Source organism: Boleophthalmus pectinirostris, unplaced genomic scaffold (genome assembly GCF_026225935.1).
Source record: "Boleophthalmus pectinirostris isolate CB_2022bp ecotype Guang Dong unplaced genomic scaffold, ASM2622593v1 HiC_scaffold_5, whole genome shotgun sequence".
Lineage (NCBI taxonomy): Eukaryota > Metazoa > Chordata > Actinopteri > Gobiiformes > Gobiidae > Boleophthalmus > Boleophthalmus pectinirostris.
The window spans coordinates 17,272,860-17,294,380 of NW_026571404.1; the positions used below are offsets into that span (position 1 = coordinate 17,272,860).

The 21,521-nt window shown below is 39.0% G+C and overlaps 1 protein-coding gene across 1 annotated transcript; it reads left to right on the top strand.

The window, feature by feature from the left end:
• The first annotated feature begins 8,475 nt into the window (after positions 1-8,475).
• LOC110156877 (uncharacterized) lies at positions 8,476-21,221 on the top strand. The gene is made up of 12 exons (XM_055162961.1): positions 8,476-9,130; positions 10,234-10,293; positions 13,848-13,948; positions 14,171-14,306; positions 16,309-16,355; positions 18,014-18,119; positions 18,295-18,453; positions 19,765-19,882; positions 19,968-20,029; positions 20,189-20,314; positions 20,393-20,481; positions 21,033-21,221. The coding sequence occupies exons 1-12, from the start codon at positions 8,476-8,478 to the stop codon at positions 21,219-21,221; spliced, it is 1,848 nt and encodes a 615-aa protein (XP_055018936.1).
• The last annotated feature ends 300 nt before the right edge of the window (positions 21,222-21,521 follow it).

Consider the following 21,521-nt stretch of genomic DNA (forward strand, 5'->3'; position numbering starts at 1 on the left):
GAGCATTCATGCTGAGATCACATGTCACATTGGTATTTTCTCTTTTTGGACATGCTATGGCCCGCCATCTATCCATCACAGTTTAGTCTTTTCAAACTCAGTCCAACTCTTGCCCATTTTCCCTTTTCCCACTGTGTCAAAGGTTATCGGATTACTGCCATTGACGCAATGGCAAAACACTTTATGGATCTTAACTTTATGAATGAGTGTATACAAAGTAATTACAGTAGTATTGTTCGTCGTATCAGAATGGCATGTGTATCAATTCAGTTATGACCATGTATTGGATAAGTACGAATTAGATTGAACAAATAATGTAAAATTACTGTTCTTAATTTCAACATAAACAGACCATACTTATAATCTGTGGCATTTAACTTTTTCCTCCACAGTCTGAACTCTGCTCCAAACCGCATGCTTTTACTGACAGACTTGGCTGCACCCTTCAATTACAAAGACCAAAACTGATCATTGACGATTTGAAAGATCTGGATCTCAATTCGATTAAAATTCAATAAATTCAACGTCTCTACTGATGAGTCTCAAAAAAGCTCTATATAAGACCGAAATGTGATATTATTATTTCAAGTCCTTTTCACAATATTGAACATTCTTGTAAAACCTTTGTTTCTTGGCCCATCTAGACCTTTAAAAATATGCCCATAACATTTAAATATCATGCTACTACATAAACAAACCAGCACTGACAAAACATAAGCTCTTTCTTCACAGAGGCAAGAAGTTTCAAAACAATTTATGTCCAGATCCACAGTATGAACACAATCAATGCTGGCTCAGAAAATTACAGATAAAACATAATTCAATTTGAGTTTATTGCCACAAACTTATCTCAGGCTGGAGGACAAATGACTGAAAATAGATATGACTCCAGTATTTGGCTTGTGCACAAAATGGTATTCCCATGGGAAAATTGCAGACAAAAGTGTTTAGTTGAAGTTTTCCAGTGGTAATGTCATTAATTGCGTCAAAGGAGAGTTAGTTTAGGCCTACAAGCTAAATCCAAGACCGCTGCAGGATGCTAAGTCTTGTAAAGCAGGTTTTAAGCAGTTTTCTGGCTCATATCTCTCTCTTTTATGCTTCTTTCATGTTGCTTATTTAATCTTTCAGTGTTTATATCTCCTCCTCTCATGTGTAAACTGAGTCGCGCCATAAAACAAAAGAGAAAGAATTAATACTTAAACATCTCTGACATGTGCGAGGAAAGCAGGATGGCCTCTCTCGCTCTCTCTCTGAGCATCACTCACACTCTATAAATGAGATAAAGACATAAACTCAAAGCAGAGAAGCAAGTGAAAACAGCAGAGAAAGTGGGCGGAGAGAAACTTTAAAAGAAATTCCACCAAGCAATATATTACATGCTTTACTTTCTGAATATATTATACTTCTGGATTGTACTTCTAAAGATTTGTAATAGAAAATCATCATAGTAATAGTAATATCTGATGAAGCTATAATTGAAGAAGCAGTATTATAGAGTAGTACTAAAAAGTAAACTTGTAGGTGCTATGTTTTTATGTGGCTACTTAAAGGTGCATTGTGTAATTTTTCTGGTGTAGGGTCCGTCAAATACTTTTCTTCATGGAGACATTATTGCTTTCGTCTGGAATGTTTCACAGTACGACATTAAACCTTTCTATCTTCATGGTGACCAAACTAGACCAAGTTACAAGTCACAGCTAAAATGAAAACAAATGAAAACATCTGTAATTGAATAAATGTAAAGGAGAGCTGTTCAATGCCATACTGTGGAACATTCCAAGCAGAACAATGGCATAGAGTGCACCTTGAAGTAACATGAACATTATTTTATCATTCAGAAAGTTTGATTTCATAAAACTGGTTACATGGTAATACAATTCTAAATATTTCACTGTTGCTTAGTAATTGTGTCAATAATTCTTTTCACGATGTAAAATTAATTAAAAAAAATAAAAATTTAAAGGCAATTTCTTGACTTGACTAACACTAGTACAACAAACATAACCTTTCATTTATGTGAGTGTATATTTGTAGTCATTCTGATTTATTTCAGAGACATGTTTTGAAGGACCTGTACTTTTACTCATGTATAGAGTACTTTTCCACCTTTGCCAGAAAACCAGTCAACCGATCCAAGACAAATGGTTGTGTTGAACACTCTCACCACACCAGGCGTGGGAACAGGGCAGGATCTCATATAAATGTGTAAATAATTTCCCTCATTCTTCAAAGATCAGAACAACATGGAGCTTTTGTTTATTTGTGGTGACTGTGTGTTGTCTGCAGCGCTCTGTCTCGCCTCACTACATTCACATCTCCTGCTCACGCGCGGCTTAAGCACAAAGAGGAAGTCGCCCAGATAGAAAGGTCATAGGAACAAAACCCTTTTTAATCAACAGACCAAAACTGATACTGTCTTTAACTATTCTGCTTTTTAGGGAGATATATTGCTGTGGGCTCCCTTTCATCTCTTGATAGTCTTTTCAGGAATAAAATGAAATAAAAGTAGATGTTTACAGATTTGTGGATCAAATTAAACCTTCTAGAGGGCAATTTTTTGCATTTACACACATGTTTTACTTTGATAGTGAAAATATTTTAATTATCAAAATGTGTCAGATTGAAGTAGAAAATGCAAAACATGTATAGTAGTGGTTAGTCTGATTTAAAGTAAAATATCTTTTTTCTATTTTAGTATATTTTGATTATACTTCTTGTAGTTGAGATTGAGGTTTTGATGCCATAAAGAATTCTTCTGAGTTCTTATTTCTAATACAACAAAATATACTTTTGTTTTAGTCTAAATAGGTTGCTAGATATTCTCTTGACTATTATTTGTGTGACAGTTGAATAGTTTTCTTCTCTAAGGCATCATTATTTGTACTTTTACTTGAGTACAAATTGGAAGTACTTGTGTCCCTCTCATAATAAACACGAGGCGTTCAGGGGTCATTTGAACCAGGGGGGTTGCGATGCATTCCCCGTCTCTCTGTGCAGCGTTTTGATCAAAGCCAAGACTTCTTTCCTCTCCTCCTCCTCCCTCCCTCTTCCTCACTCCTCCTCCCTCCTCTTCCCTCCTTCTGCCAGCCCACATCCCTCCCTCTCACTCCCCTCTCCCCCAAAAACCACCACTACTGTGTCTGCCTTGCTGCTGCTAATCACTGGTGGTCTCCTGACTGCCAACAGTAATTGATTAGGCAGTGGAGGGGCTGGTGGGTGGGAGGGGGCCGAGGGGAAAGTTCAACCCCACAAGCTCTCAAGGTCACTGGCCTCTCCGTCTCAGCCCGCCCTCCACCGCTCAGACCCCTTTCTCATGCTATTAGGTATCAGCCACTGGGGAAACTGCACATATTTGGCACACTTGGTTCCCCCACTTCCAACGCGGTCCGGTGGCAAGGGCAAACAGGAAGCTCTGTGTAAGCAAAACTCAAAGCTCCTGGAAAGAGAAAAGAATCATGCATTAGACTAAAATATAGTTGTCTTCTTTTGTAATTTCATTTTGGTCATTTTTGCATTTGTACAATTGTTGAGGTCGCAACCCAAGAACATTGCCTACATAACAACTCAGTCTTGGCTTTCTTATTTTCCCAGGACCCTTCTCTCTGTCCGAAGACAAAGTTATAATGTGATAATATAAGTCACAATCATTTTTGTAAGTATGGTGGTCTGTTTAATAGTCAATAGTAGATTAGACCACAAGTCAAAACGATGATCATCAAATCATGCTGGCTTCCTTTATTCATTAGATGTTTTCAAAATATGTATTATATTTAATTATGGTGAAAAAAATCTAAATACATAATATGAGGAGATATGATACTGATGAGAATGAGTTACTTACCCACTTCCATCTTGCCACAGCTTTTTAAACTGTATTGACAAAGTCTAAAATCTAAAAATTCTTCATAAGGCACCATTCTCTGGGCTTCTAGACTCTGACATTTTAGCCAACCAAATACAGAGTATTGAACTTTTGACTGTGCAAAGGAAAAGCTGAGATACACAATAGGTGACCTTTAAGATGCTGTGACAGGAAATGTTGGACATGTTTCACAGTTCTGCCACAGACCGCGAGGTGAGGCTTTTAAAAGAGAGAGAGAGAGAGAGAGACAGAGGCAGAGAGAGACAGAGAAAGAGAAAGAGCATGCTGAGGTCTGGTTTTGATGTTCACCACTCAACCACTGCTGAGCTGTCCATAATATACATGTCTTAGCCAATTGGACCAGTTACATGTAGACTACTTGTACTACACTCAATCGAAATATAGCAAAGTTCAAAGAAAAGTCTTTGGTCGGAAATTGCTGATATAGTTTCATGTCTGAAGATCAGAGACAAAATATTAAAAAAATATAAAATATATAAAAAGTACTAATTAAAGGTTAAAGAAAAACTAAGTAGCAGACCTTGTCACTTTCTTCGCAAAATGGATTCTGCACAGTTGAAAACTGTTCTCAATTATTCCAACTCAAATATTATATTACTGAAGTTGAAAAAAAAAAAAAAAGTGTAGAGACAATCATTAAAGCAAAGTTAATTTAGATGTAACAGGGTTCATTATGGTTGAATGCAGAGCACAGAGCATGCTCAGTAGCTCCCAGGTCTATGCCCAGACATGTAGAGACTGCTAGTGACGCAACAAGGTACAGAGAAAATCCACCTACAAGCGAAGAAACCATTACACTGGTGAGAATTTATACCCTGCCACAGAGTGTACACTAATGTGCCTTTCAAAGTAATTTTTCCCCAAGATGGCTCCCGGCTATGGCAGCTGTGAAGGATTCATCTTTGTCTGCCCTGTTTCTTACACTGTATTTTCAGATGTATCAAAGGCAAGCACTTTCCTTTAAACCCTCTAGTGTAGTGCATATGTCCTGCTAATTTCAAGCATAACCCTTGACAAGAACAGGGGACTTCTTATTAAAACAATATGCAAAATGGTAATAGAGAAACACTTGATATGCTTGCAAATAGTATATCAAGATATCACAAAAGTCTGTCTCATTGTGCTGCGAATGAAAAGCACTTGTGTGTGGTGTAACTTTCTCCTGACTTGTGAGAGCAAAAACAAGTGGTGGCTGGGCTCTGCTTTATGTCCTGGCAGTGCTGCGTGGTTGCTCTCTACTGCCCTCTATTGGCAGACACGTTGTAATGGCCCCATTATTAAGACCCTGCTTGAATGAAGACAACTCCCCTGCTGCACTGTACAGTGTTAAACCACATGCACATGTTTTAGGTGTATGATAAAAGAATGCGCTAACTTCACATTTACATACACTTTGTCTTGAATGGAGATCTCTGAATGGTTTGCAGCTGTGGATAATACAGAAGTATCTTATTTAGTGAGTGACATTTAGGGAGAGTGAATGCCAGAGGTGGAAGAAGAAACAGATATATGAACTGAAAGGAAGTGTTTTCAAGGTGCACTATGTCCTTTTTGTGAAGGAAGGTTTGCCACATTCTTGTCTCCATCGTGATGATGTTGCTTTACCAGAAAAGTTCCACAGTATGGCATTAAACTTCGCATGTTGTATTTATTCTATTGCAGGTGCTTTCATTTCTCTAAGATACCTTGATTTCATTCTTAATTTGAGCAAGCTCTCCACTGCTCTGACTTTACCTAGTGGCTTTACCTTTTTGTCTCCAATGAGATAGGTATGTTACATCTCATATTGTGGAACATTCCACACAACTCAGTAACTCTCCATAAAGACAAGCAGGTATCGGACTCTCCACCAGAAAAAAAAAAAAACAAAACAAAAGTTATATTGTGTACCTTTAAGAGCAGATCCTACATATATTCCAAAAAAAAATTTAAATACAGCATGACCTTAAAACTATTCAAAGAGCAATTGGCAGAAGCTTCCTGCTCTTGAAATCAATACAAAATAGACAAGGATGGACCTGCCACAAAAGCAGTACTTTAAGGTCATATTAGTCATCTTATAATGTAATGACTGCTAGGTTTGAATACTTATTCTTAATTAATGCTATAGTACAAATAATAGTACAAAGTACACTGCAAAGTTTTTGCCTAATTAAATCTCTAATAAACACTACCCAAGATTAAAGTGATTCTGCATGTACATATAAATGAAATAGCATATTATATCATGTTTATAAGCTGTATGGTTTGTGTCATAAACAGCACTTGTGCCCCATTTGAGCATATTTATAATGTCTGAGGTCAGTCTTTATTTGGGAAAATGGTCAGTGTTGTTAAAATCTTTATAAGAGCTATGCTTGTGGTAGGGTTAATTTTCCAAATAAATGGAGTGAATATAGTGAAGCAAAGTGTTAATGAAACAAGCTGATAAAATGTTTAGTGCAGCGTAAATCTTTTGATAGAGGGATTTACATGTCTACATATCATATAGGAAATCTCACTGTAAACAATTGTATCTTGGGTGCACTGTGTTTCTCTTCTGGTGAGTGGGCAGTGAGAGAAATCTGTGGAGATTTTATTGCTTTGCCTGCTTCCACAATATGGCATTAAGCTTATTTATCATGCATAACTTATGTTCAGGTGTTTTGTTACAAAAAACTCAACTCCAAGGTAATTTTTCCACCAATCTGACTTGAAAACATGCCTATCCCCTCCCATATTTTACAGAGTTACAGAATCAATTGTGGGTGAAGTTAGTGCAATTTTGATCCATATCCGAAATTTACCATTGGATTTGTAACTATCCCTTTCTGATCTCTACCAAAATTGAATACTTCATTTTTACTATTGTACAGTAAAGTATTTCATTGCATACTGTGAGCCAAATGTTTCACTTGCAGGTAGCAGTATTCGGGTTCTTCTTTTCACTCCTGGCAATGAAGCATTACTGTAATTGTTCCCATCACTGTCACTTTTGGGGCGTGAGAAGCAAAGGCAGATATCATCTTTTCATCCAGCCTCAGTGTGGGTGGTGTGCCATAATAATGGTTTTGAGATGAGGCTGGATGACTTCTCATGGACAACAGGACAGGGCCTGTGCAGAGAAATGTCACCTGACGCCATAGGGGCTGTGTGTGGAAGCCAGGCATCCATCCGCCCACATACTCACATGTGAGGTACCTGGGCAAAATACAAAACGGACTTATTATATAAACCGAAAAATAACTGCAATTTACTGATAAATCTGTTCAACTCCCTTAACAAATCTATAGCTGCATTTGACTCATTCCTCAGTGTCAGTGTCAGGAGTTGGTTGGGATCCAGAATACACACGTACACACATGTAAACACACAACGCATTACAAAAATGTGAGTCTGGTCACTAGTGAATGTCAACGTTTTTAGATGGTCTTGATTGACAGGTGCATTAGCCCATCAGGGATATGCATCGTCTGTAGTAGAAAAAAAATACATAAATAAATGAAAGAAAATATTGCAGGGGGCTGAAAAACATTGCAGATTTTTGCAGAAAATCAATGAACGAAACACTAAACTCTGCTAATCTGAGGTGAGGTGATATTTTATTTGAGAAATTGTAATCAATGACCGAAAGGACAAGATCACGGATACAAGAGGTTGAAATGAGTTTCCTTTGCAGGGTGGCTAGGCACTCCCTTAGAGATAGGGTGAGGAGCTCAGTGACACAGGAAGAGCTTGGAGTAGAGCCGCTGCTCCTCCACATAGAGAGGAACCAGCTGAGGTGGCGTAAGCATCTGCTCCAGATGCCTTCTGTGCGCCGTCCTGGAGAGAGGTTCTAGGCATGTCGCACCGGGAGGAGGCTCAGAGGAAGACCCAGGGCACGCTGGAGGGACTATGTCTCTCAGGTGGCCTGGAATGCCTTGGGGTCCCCCCGGAAGAGCTGGAGAAAATGTCCGGGGTGAGGGAAGTCTAGGAGTCCTTGCTTAAACTCCTGCCCCTGCGACTAAGCCTCGGAGAAGTGGAAATAAATGGATGGATAGACATTCAAATCACTTTTACTCAGTGTCACTCTGAGAGTTAATGAAAATGAAAAATGCTTAATAAGTAAAATCTATTCTTGATATTTTATAATTCTGTGCATGTTCAAATGTGAATATGGGTGACTTGACAAAAACACGCTAATCTTATTTATACATACATGGTACAATTATTACCTCCCTTTGGCTAAGATTTGAAATACTGTCCTGTTGTTGCAGTACAGTCCCTTTGAAACTGGAGCTGTGTGCACAATGCTACTGGTTAGCATATCAAAGACCATTGATTCAACCCAGCTTTCATTTCAAGTGTTCACCTGACCCACGATGCACCAAATAGAATACACTGTTTAGGCAATGCTCTCCTTAGCAACAAACTATCCCTGTAGTACGCTGTGTTTTTTTCACCAGACATGGTTGTTGATAATTTTGCACAAGGGGTTTGGATGTAAAGAATGGCCAGTACGAGCTTGTGAGGCTAGAGGTGCAATGGAAAACAAGAACGAGGAGGAACCTGGATGTTTTAGGCGCAGATGGAGTTGGTTGAAGTTATGTTGCTGTGTGCAAAGAAAACAGGAGATGGGTCTTTTGGAGGATAAGATTAATGGCAGCCCCCAGAAGCTAAACTTGGATGGACCAGGTGCGATGGAAGCTGAGCAGACTGCAACGGAAGATATCGGGATAGTTAACAGCGCGTTCAGCCTGTTCGAAGAAGAACCTTTGACCCGTTCTGCTAGCTCCGTGTCTCAATGCCTCAGGTATCAGCAAAAAAAGAAGCTCCAGCCACTATCTTCACTCCCAACAGTGTTACAGCCTGAACTGGCTATAACTTTTATCAGCGGAGATGATGATGAGGAAGAAGAGTTGTTGTTTGACGATGAGACTCAAGCACCTTCCATAAACTTGATTCCAGCTACGCCCTCCGATGTGGTGGAGGATGAGCAGTTTTTTGACGTGACATTGGAAGACGTTGTAGCAGAGATTACGGATAATGATGGAAAAGAGGACTGTCAAGAAGAGGTGAAAGATGTTGAACCAATAGAAGGAGGGACAATGACACAGAACAGAGAGAATGGCGGTGAAACTGAAGAGTGTGAAGAAGAGGATAAGGTTAAGGAGCTGGATGAAAAGAAAAAGGTTGTGGTGGTGACCAAAGAGGAGAAGAAGAAGCCGAAGCCCAGGTTACTGAGAAGTGGATACTTGATGACTCAACTTCCTGTGTTCACACAAACAAGTGAGTGTTCTGCCGTCATGCCCTCTACAGTTCTTGGTAAAGTACAACGCACTTATTTACTGAAAACATAAAACACAACCTGGCAAGTCAGATCTTACAACTATCTTACTGTCATATTTGGTCATATTTTATAATATTTATTACCCAACATTGCACAAAGGAAGTCCTGGATTCACTTCCCAAATGAGGTTTGCACGTTCCTGCTTTGTCATTGCTTCCCCTACCACTAAATAAAAGTCAGTAAATAAACAATACATTTGTAACCATACCATTTCCATCTTAGATAATTGTCTTTAGAGCTAGCATGTCCTAATACTTTTCATTGAGTTCTGACCATTTTTTATGGAGGTAAAAAAAGAAATATTTTCATATACAATAAGTATCAGATCTAGCCAAAATATATATTGCTTTGTGACCAAAAAGTAATTCTTAGAAAGTTATTTTAACCAACTACTGAAACCAAATACCAGTACACGCATCAGTGTTTTCTGCTCTCTTACAATAAAAGCTTTTAAATATTTTCTAAGTGAGTGCCTGAGTGACTGCCTTATTTGTCTTTTTCTCTCGATTAAATGTACCATTTTTCATGAGCACCCTTGGATATACGGATACCAGCAGCTCCCTGTCTCTGCTGTTTTTAGTTTCCAAATACCAGTATTTTTATTTCTCTGAAGCACATCATTTTTGCATGTGATATACAGTATGCACTACGGTGGTTTCACAAGCATGTCTTTATAACTGAACCAAAACTTACTGAATTTTTTGGCAAGGTCCAGCATACTGAATCCTTTAGTATGGAAATATCGTTCTCTTGACTCTTTATGTCACATGTCAACTCTCCATTTATCATGAGTTATTTGCTAAGCCCAAATGGAGTCTTTTCTTCAGTGAGCCATTGTCCTGTTTAAGACAGGTCCAGGTGGGGTTAAGGCGATTGATGGTGGTTTCCTGATCCAGCTGTTGGAGCTCATGTATTGCCTCTTGGTTTTGATCTCAGAGCTCCATTCAGATGAAATTGCAGTCATTATGTGACATGGCTACAGTACTTGAGCGCCTCCGCTGGGACTCTCAGAAGTTCCCCTTTTGTTGCTCGCCCTTTTTAGCCATTGTGAGTGTATTCCCAGAGCATGGCTGGGCAGGCGGTTCCCAGGTTTTGGGTTCCTGTGAGTCAGCATGCTCTCCTCCCTCCTCGGACATCTCTCAAAGAGCTGTACTCTCCTTTCAGATGGCCGCAGGACAATAATAGTGCAAATGATAACATCACTTTTGTATCTGTTACAGAAATGTGCTGAAATCTTTGGCTTCTCTGCTTTTATTTTGCTCATAATCCTGTGTGTGCATGAGGGCAGTTGTCAAAAGCTGTCATGCACCAGCCTGGCTTTATGCATGTGTGCAATTGATAGTCATTAGTCAAGTCAAATAGAAAAGTCATTCTATTTAGTTTGCAAACAGAATGACTTCTTATGCCAAAGAACAGGGCTTTACTTTTAACAAGCCCAAAGGAATTACATCACCCCCAATTAATTATTATAAAATCCTTAAAATGGTCTTGGTAATTATGTACTGTAAATATCTTAAACTGTTTAAAAAGCTTTAGTGGATAGATATGATTGTTTAGTTGAAGTTACTATTGAGTTTATGCTCTTTGTCACCGCACGGCATTACTTATGAAGTATTTATAGTCTACACTGTGTTTTATCATGACTCACTCATCATTTGACTTTTGTCCAGTTTGCTGAGCACTGACGTCCATCTCCCAACTGTGACCATGATTTCACATTAGTACAGCATCATAAACACATGCTTGTTTTATTCTGGACTTTTCCTGGAAGACAATGGCTCTGAGCGCTCTGCCCTGTCTGTGGTGGGACATTAGCATTCTCAGACTATGTCCCTGTGTCATAAACAGCAGAGCAGTCTCACAGGAGGAGGCTGGAAGTGATTTTCTCAGGATTTCAAAGACACTGTGTTGTGTCTGAGGTCAGAGATAGAGCCTCCTCCGTCATGTCTTTTATAAACTACTGACACTGGTCTAACTCAGTGCTTTTGGCTGCACTGAAGACATTTTAGATCCTGTGCAGAGAAACCGTAGTAGACAGGTGAAGGAGACAGGACTGCTGCCTCTGCTCTCAGTACTGTACACTCAAAAAGTACTTCACTAAAATACTTTCCATAGGGACATCTATTACACCATGCATTGGTCTTTTACCTCATACTTTTGTTTTTTGTTTGTTTGTTTTTTACTTTCACATCCCAGGATTACATTTGATACATCCTGTTAGAGCCCCAGGCCTCCAGTTTGTTTTGTGTGTTTTAAATTAATTTGCTGGCTGTCCTGGATCCTGCTGTGGGAGCCCTTGTTCGTGATTGGTGGAGTACTTTTACACCTGGCCAATCCTGCCTCACCTCTAGCCTCCTCCCCCTATTTAAGGAGATTGCCAACACCTGTTCATGGCTGTTGGCCTTGGTGTCCAGTCTGCCATTTTGTGTTTTTGTTTGTGTGTGTATGTCTAGTTTAGTTTAGTTTAGTTTTGTGCCTTTTTTTGTTTGGTCACTTGATTCTGTTTGTGGGCTTATGTGTTTAAGTTGGGGAACTTGTGTTTTAGTTTTGTGTGTGTCCCTTAGTTAACCACTCGTTTGTGTGAGCCTGCGTGACCCGTTTTGTGGTGCAAAACTCGTCTGCTGTTTTGTTTCTTAGTTTACAGTATTTTCTCTATATTTTAGTCTGTTTTGTTAATTTACTTTTTACAACCCTGTTAATTAAACATTATTTAATTTATTCCATTTAACATGTTTTTTTTTTTTTTTTTTTTTTTTTTATTACTTCCCTCACCCCAAGCGAGCTGGGTTGTAACAATCCCCACTCAAATATTTTCACTACTTCATACTACTTTTGCTACCTACAATATTATATACTACTGCAGACCAAGAAACACATACAAATAACAATTATGGGATGTCTTAACCTTAGTATAATAAAAAGTTATCAGAAAGTTTTATTTTCAGAAGCATAAACAAACTACAAGTTAAAGTACATAGTTACTGCCATACTAATTCTTCAAACTACTACCGACTACACTGAAAGAGGTTATACTCACATTACCATAGAAAGTACATATCCTGGATGTGTTTGACTATCAGGACATTTTGATCCAGTCCAGAGTATGTCCTGGGGCAGGTGATGGAGAGGGTGCTGTTCTGCCCCTCTCCCTCCCTCCTCTCCCCCCTCACTGTCTGTGGTGAGACCCAGACGAGATTCCTCTGCTGACACACATAAACCAATTACACTGTCTTATCTGATTCGGACTCCATCTAACTCCCATCCATGTCAAAACCGCCTTTCATAAAGTCAGGGCCCTCAAATGAAAAACATGTGTCTAAATTAGGCTGAATATTTCTGTTAGGTAAACTGTTTTGAGAACGCCACTGTTGTCGGACAGTAAAAGACTCATAGATCCTTCAGTCACTGGTCGTATTAAAGTTAATGTAGTTATGGGTTACAAGTATAAACATTCCAGCGTCTATTAAAATCACATAGAGGAGAGTGGCATGGCTGAACTAAACGGCACATTCTCAGCCCCATTTGTCTTGCTTGTTATGATAGCAGAAATAAGGATATCTGCTGCTGACCAAAGAGTGACATTGGGAAAGTGGAGGAAAATGTCGTTTCTGTGGGAAAGTGCTCAAGTTGTCAGAAAAGTATGTCATGGATCAGACGGACATTTGTGTATCTGACAGGTTACTAGGCAACCTCATGTAGTGTGTCCCGTATCAGCAGCAGCGACTAAAACAGCACGAATGCACTCTGTGACCTGCAGCCAGGGGCAGGACAGAGGGAGACAAACTGATCTCCAAATCTGGTCTTTACTTTGAATTCCGTCACTTCAGCACCTCCCAAACCTTCAAACAAATTGACCAAGTATTTATTTATTTGGTCTATTTGAATGGAGACAAATGCAAAAACATAAGACACACTATATGAGGTATGTACATTGTTGGCATTATATTTCACTTTGCCAGAACTCATTTGCAGCTCTTTCCCCTCTAGGCTTTTAACATACAAGATCATATTATATACAAAATGTGTCAAAATATTATTCACCTATAAAATACAGCAGTGCACACATAATAATTTACTTCAGACACTCACTCATTGATACCCTCTCCTAAAGAAACATGTCACTTATTCACTCATGCTTACATTTTATGTAGAAATGGGTACAGAAGTCCTGTACTGTGGGATTAGTGTTTAACTTAAAGGCACAACAACAATATATTGTCATTTTCAGTGGAATTTATGTAGTTCCTGTCACATTATAACTGGGCCTTGATAATCATCTCTAGAACTCGAGCCAGGATCTTAATCAGGAATACATATCTCAGTCAACCACTCAATGTGTTTTTTTTTTTCAACCTTGGCTGTCATGGTAAATTGATTACATTTTAACCCTTAATTTGTAATGTTAATCATCAAAACATTGACGAAGGATTGTTAATCTAAGTAAAAAATAAAACTTTTTTTTTTTCTGTTAGAGGTTCCACCACATCTTATTAAGAACTATTATGCACTTTAAACCTATATTCATGTACAAATAAAAGATATGTAAACATTCCATTCCTCTACACAGATATAATCATTATTGACAAATGTTATACTTGCACCAGTGTTGAATTGATTTGGAGCATTTATGGACATGCTGTTTCTCTTTTTGTACAGATGACCTGAGCCAAACTGATCCGAGCTGTCCTGAAATGCTTAAGTCGGAATTTTGCAGATTTCGTCAAAGTTCCAAGATGGACGTTTTCACTCAACCACGGGTATGATTATACTGTAGTTACATAAGTCAATTACTTATACTTATAGACCTATAAGAAAGTAAACATAACACCACAGAGAGTACTGCACATTCCTCCTTTATCAGATTTAGACTGACACATGAGTGCAGAGGTACTTTCTGAGTCTAAATTGATTTGCGAAACATTTACAGTCCAATCGTGACAATAATCGGATTTGAGTTTGTTTTTCTTTTTTTCTGACAGAGGCCGATCACTCGCTCTCGCAGCTTCGGGGATATGTTGTGCAAAAGCCCCAGTCTCCAGATGTTTGCACAAATCATAGAGAAACCCCGCGAGCTCAAGTCCCCACGGCAAAGGCGAGTAACTGTTGGCGAGGCAGGTATGATGTCATACAGTATATCTACACTACTTTATATATGAAACAATGAAATAACATATGTATCTTAAAGGGTGCACTATGACTTTGCAGCTTAGGGGTTCACCAGCTGCTTGTCTCCACAGAGTGTTTCCAGCAATGTTGCACACTATTACCAATATTTTATTCAATTCCAGATGTGTGAAAAAGTGCATTGTAAAAACATGTATTATTTTTACTGTGAGTCGGGCTAACTCTCCACAGATTTGATCTGAACTTAATCTGCTTGTCTCCATGAAGACAGATACATGTAATGCCATACAGTGTACAGACTATTATAGGCAAAACAATAATACCTCCTTGGTTACAGGTAGTAAATCCTACCCTAAAAAAGCTACATAGTGAATCTTGGTAAAATGGTCACATTTTTAAACAGCGTTTTTCAACCTTCAAAGCGCTCCAAGTGCTTTACATCAAGGAACCACTCACCCATTCACACACCAGTGTATGCACACACTGGGAGTGAGGTGGGCTAAGGACACAACGGCAGCATTCATCTGTGGGATCTGAAATCACACCAGCCAACCTGTGGGTCAGGGGATTTGACCACTCAACCAACATTGTTTATGTTAAGAACTGGATCCCAACCACCAACCTTCGGATCAGTGGACAAATGCTTTACCATCTGAACTGCTGTCACCTCTTTAAATTATTTTATTATAACACTAGTTTGACCACATTCTGTGATTTTATAATCTACATAAGGAAGTTTCCCCAAAGTTCTCTGGTCTGCCAGAAGATGGGTGTTGGATGAGGTGGAGTCCTCACACTGTCAGAAAATGAGCAAAACACTATGGACATGTTGTTATTCTTATAATGCTAACCGTATAAACATGTTAGCACATTTTGGATTGTGAGTGACACTTAGAACATGGTGTTCTTAACAGGCATGCCAGTTGTTGTATGAACCATCACAAAATACGCTTGTATAGTATAAATAAACTAGGATAGGTCTGCCTCTTTTTACCACACAAAGTAAACACATTCTTATATGTTACCTTAAAGGGCCCATGTTGCACTATTTTATGATCATATATTTCCTCATCACAAACATATCTGAAGTTGTGTTTTATTCACACATGTAGCACACAACCCTGCATATGTAGGTGTGAGTTCTCCTGCTGTCAAACTTAAAACACCAACTTGTGAAGTCATGTTGTAATACAGGAAGTGCTCCATTGTGTTTTTAAACTTCATAGACTTTCATTAGAATCATTTGGGTAATTTCAGATGTGGGATTGCAAATCTATAGCCTGATTCATCAGCCAGTTTCATGACTGACCTCGACGGTAGGCGGGTACTTTTTTGTATTTAACCAATCTCTGCTATTTGGTTGTGACGTATGTAATGCACCAAATCCCGAAGAAAGAAAGGCAATAACGTCTTTCCCCTTGATAAAATTCACCAAACTTTCTCTTTGTTCTGGCTTTAAATTCTCGATCTCGGGAATCGTTGCCAACCCAGAATGTATGGCTTTGTCTACATCCATCTCGACCGCTTTGTTTACTGTTGTGCTGTACCACAAAAGGGACCCAGACAGGCGCTTGAGTTTGACATCATGGCTTCACAGCTCTTTGCTGATTGGCCAGTGCGAGGTCTACAACTTCCTGGGTTCTTGCAAACCGTCTAGTCACTAGGTCAGGAATCAGAATACTATTATGATTCCTGACCTAGTCACTGGAGAGAAATGAAATTGAGCCAGCCTGACTAGCAAATCTACTGAACAAAGGGTAAAAGGTAGCCATTTACTTAAACTACAGAGCATTTTGAGCTCTGGAGATGTACAAGTCTTCTAATAAAGTCTTACTCAAACATGTGTGAGTGGAATAAAACACAACTCCTAGTATGTTTTTGATGAGATAACAACATTATATCATGGTAAAAAGCCCACAGTAGACAATTTTGTGTAATATAGTACCTTTAAAGAAACAGTGCCTTCATTGCTTGTTTTTGTGCTTCCATACAGCGTCCTATCTGCCTCTGAGCGCCCTCAATGGAAACTACAGTGAGAAGGTACAGTAGTGAAACCATCAAAGTACTGCCTTCAGGGTGGCATCAGCACACTGCCCTGAGCTGCTGCAATTACAGAATACAATCTGTTTATATTTCCCAGCATCCCCTTGATCTGTCAAAGCAAATAGTGGCAGGAATTTCATCTTTGTGTCCAGGATTTGCTAGGCTAGATTGCCCATATCCATAGTGATCCTTGTGTTGGCTAAACAACAAACCCAAACGTTTCTTTAAAGTTAATCGTTCATGGTCTGTAGTTAATATCGACATACATTACTGACTTTTATTTTCATCTGGCAACCTATTATTACGAATGAGTAATTTATGCATTGTCTCATGTTGGGAAGCCCCTCGGAGCCCTCAAATTAGCTAGTATGGATTATTTAGGTGGTCATGGTCAACTGAGATAGCATTCGGGGCATTCTCATAGTTGTTTTACTGTCAGAGAGAAATCCTGATTCAGAGCCAAGCTAAGCTAATCAGAACACACTCACCTTTTAAGGGAATCTTTTTGGGAATGTGGCAGTTTCTTCCCAAGAGCAGGGTAAACAGAACAAGAGTGACTAAGGCTGGAATTACGCGGAAATCGATGTTTATGGTTTCAGATAAGCAAACATTTTATTGTCCTTTCCAAAAAGATTATTTATGGCTAAACATACACAGCGCCTGTTTATGTGTGATTGGTGGTAACATGGTACGTGTTAAAATGAACCAGAGATGCAGACAATGACAAAGTGGCCATGTTTGACCATGTTTTGTCTTCTCTTTAATTAAAGTCTGAATCATTTTCCATGTGTGACACTGTGATGACAGAGCTGATTGTGAAAATCTTTCTTTCCCATAGGGGGGTAGTTCTGTTGTATGAATAGAATAACATGAAAAAGTTATGTAAAGAGTGACATTTTGGACATCATCAAATTAACTTTTTTGACAGAATTATTAAGTAGAATAAAAACACAGTCCAAAAAATACTGCAATAATATATATTTTTAAAATGTCATAACTTTTATGTGACTACAAAAACAACATATTGACACTTTTCTGCTAACCTCCATTGTGAAACAGTACACAAAACAACCTGCAATAACATGTAGACCTCCATGCAGCTCTAAACGCAAACCACAACTGTCAAAAACACAACTGTCAGTACAATGATAAGTCACACATGCTTTATAGTTTTTGTATTTGTAAGTGGGCAGTCCCATGTTACTTTGACTTAAAAAGGAAAGATGCCTTGTATCAGGTTACACCAAAAGATGCTAATTTCTCTCTGTAGTCCTTGGGCAGGTCATGTTTGCGAATCAGAAATGGTTCTCAAACATTTTATCTGGTTAAGTAAAAATAAAAATACACAAAATAATCTACACAAGTGAATCTAAATGTAGATGGATACATGGGCTTGACATCATACATGTAAAGGTGCATTGGCTGTGGCATGCGCACTCAGAATCTGATTATTTACACATTTTTTGGATTTATAAGAAATCTCATCTCATTAAAATGGGATGTAAACAACAAAATAACCGGATTTCTTTCTGATAATTGTCCCTCTGATTACTTGCATCAGGTTTTGCGGTTTGCAATCTTAAATGTCCAGAAATCAGATTATAATCAGATTTGTGTATGCATAAACAAATGTCATGGTTACTCCTCTTTTCCAGAACATGAAAATAAACATGGCCAAAACTCTACGGGAGATGAACACGGAGGAAGTCTGCCAGTGGTTCACCAGTATCGGACTCCAGAAATGCCTCCCTTTAATCAGAGGTAAAACCCTGCTCTTGTAAACCTGTGGCTACATAACACAAGCAAACACACGGCCTGTTTCCATTATCTCCACCACACATCAGATACAAAGTTAGCAACAGGAGATAGCATTGATGCTAAATTAGAGTTGACACCTTTGCTGCTGTGTTGTGGTAAATGGGTGTGTTTGTTGCAGAGGCCCAGTTGTGTGGAGAGGACCTGGCTTCTATTAACATGAACATCCTGGAGTCACTGCAGATCACCACGATGGAGGACAGAGAGCACCTACTGTCCGCCATCTTTAATGAGCTCGACAATCCAAGCAACATCAGCCAGAAGATCAACAACGCTTTTGGTACATGTACAAAGAACTCTGTGGAGGAAGAAGGGCTGGGCAGTGTCAAATAATGATGAATTCCCTGTGATTTTTGGATGTGCTAGTTTGGTGATTACGTTAATGTTACACTGACAACAACACAGTGCGTGCCTGTTTAAAGCCGACCTATTATGCAAAATTGACTTCTTAGTGCAGCTGTCCATCAGAGGTGCCGACAACTTCAAAGCTCTTTGTTGTGATGACATTTACTGCAACATCTGCTCGATTGGGGCGTTGCGGAAGTTATTTGAGATTAATATTGCAATTTAAAATGTGCAAAAATAATGATCCACAGGTGTCAGAAACTATATAGCAAGCTTAAGCACAATATGTCTTCTTTAATACCACCCATGCCTGCTGTTGGTGAGTGGAAAGCAATGGTGTAGTGGGGATTTTCAAGTGGGGGTAATCGATTCGTGACCTCATTGATGTTATTAACATAAACGCCGTTCATAATCACCTACAGAACATAGAATAGGCTACAGCACATGTGCCCAGGGCTGAACCAGGAGGACTAACCCAGGACTGGACCAGGAGGACTAAACCAGGACTGAACCAGAAGGACTAAGCCAGGTCTGAACTAGGACTAAACCAGGACTGAACCAGAAGGACTAAGCCAGGTCTGAACTAGGACTAAACCAGGACTAAACCAGGACTGAACTAGCTCTAAACCAGGACTAAAACAGGACTGAACCTGGGGACTAAACTAGGACTGTTGCTTCGCCTGCTGTCATCCGACGGTCTACGCAGGCACAGCTCCTGGCCTGTCCCAGCACTCAGTCCTGGTTTAGACCTGGTTTAGACCTGTTTTAGACCTGGTTTAGACCTGGTTTAGTTCAGTTTTACTCCTGGTCCTAGTTCAGTCCTGGTCCCCTCAGGTGGCAGGTCACTATAGGCCAGTGCTGCAGATATCATGAGCCTACGCAGGTTTTTTTCATCTTTGCCAATAGCTCCGGTTTGACATTTAAGTTGAAGCTATTTTATATTTGTTATTTTTTTATTTATCAAGTCGGGAAAAGTGGGTGGATGACGTACCCCCATGTACCATGCCCCACTACATCCTAAGTGGATTTAACCAATCACAGTGAAGTGTGAACCCTCAGCAGAATGAAATGTCTTTGATCCCCTCTTTAAGGCAATAAAAGATACTTAGTGTACCCAGAACATGAATAGTGGTAAAAATCTTAAAATATATCAAATATATATTTTAATTTTAGACCACTTAACAAAATCATTATTGTACTTATTTATTCTCTATATTATTTATTCACATTTATACTATTCCCACAGATCCTTTGCGGTCCAATAATGGCCCCCTACACTCTGCTTCTTTTCCCTCAATGAGCAAATCAACCTCGTCACCCCATCTGAGCTGTCTGACCAGGAATCGCAGATCTCTAAAACTAAAGTAAAATCTCCTATTACATCCATCATGCACTTTGAGCTAAAAATTGGTTATTTAATCTTAAAAATTTTGACCTTTTCACCCACAGGAACAACACTCAAACTTACACGGTGCAAAGAAACTCCCAGTTCATAGAGATTGCCATAAATGGTGAGTAACTCAATGCCCTGGTGGAGGAAGTGTAGGGCAACCGATACAGTCCTATTAAAACCCAGCCTTAAGCGTTTGAGCAATCTGAGCACCAGGCCCACAGCTACATACAATAATTCATGTCATTTCTTGTGCTTGTTGTATCATGTTGTGAGACAGTTTCACAGCAGATAGTTCACCTGAGAACGCCAAAGGAAACCACTGTGGGAAAGATCGTGGACTCGTGTCTCAAGATGGTGGGAATGACAGAGGACAGGAGCCTGTTCAGCATCAAACATACAGAAGGTGCAGTTTACAAGTCATTTACATTGTTTGAATAAAAACATAGAGATATTATTTACAGTCATATGGGTTGCATTAAAGGTTCATCTGAGGAGCTCTCACCAGATCGACAGGTTGGAAGTCTCCCAGGAGCAGATAACAGGCAACTGGAGCTGCATTTATGTAAACTGGTACAAATTATTTTTGTCTTATACTTGGACTCAAACAATGTAACAAATACCAAGGCAATATACACTGCCTCTCTATAAAAAAATATATATCATAACATATTTTTACAATTCCCATGTTTTATGGTCTATTATGAATTTTGTACTGTGAACAATTTTAAAGTATATGTAGGCTTAGTTCCTACCGTGTGATGTCGTGTTTTAAACTCCATACACCTTCACTAGAATCATTTGGATGATTTTAGCCCTGGAATTGTCAAACATAAATATTAATTTGAAAAAAACCTCTTCATGACCTCACAAGGTGGAACAGAGCATTTTGAGCTTTGGAGATGTAGACAGACAAATAATAATGTGCTAAAAAAAAACACAACTCCACGTACGTTTTTGATGAGGAACATTATAATGTATATCTGAAAATAGTGTAATATCTTTTACATAGTACCTAACTCATAAAATTGACTTAAAGGTCACAGGAGTAAATTTTGTGTAATATAGAACCTTTAATCTGATCTTTTGCTATTGTAAAACCAGTAAATATATTTTACTTTTAGGACAAACCTAAAGTCCCCCCAAGACACCATCCAGACTCAAGCAGCATGAACTGCCATCAAGCCCTCACACCTCTTCAAGTAAACCAACCTGAGAAAGACGTGAGGATCAAGGAGCTAAACCAACAAGTCGATTCACTTCAAAATGTTATTCTGCAGGTACAGGAATCATTGTGGTGTTGCAACACATGATATAGTTAAATAATAATGCATTAGTCTTATATAGAGCTTTTAAAATGCTCAAAGACTCAACAGGACTCAATTTTGTGTATTTATTTGTTTGTGTTTATTTATTCCATACCCCAGGGCAGACTACAACTGCCCTGGGGTAGATTGACTGAAGCAAGGTTACCAGTCAGTACCAATCACCCCGGCCATCACCAGTCACTCACAAACCACATTCATTGGCACAGAGGGTGGTGTGTTTTGCTTAAGGACACAATGACAGTATGCATTTGAACCACCGCTGCCTTAGTGTTCCAACTGTTATTG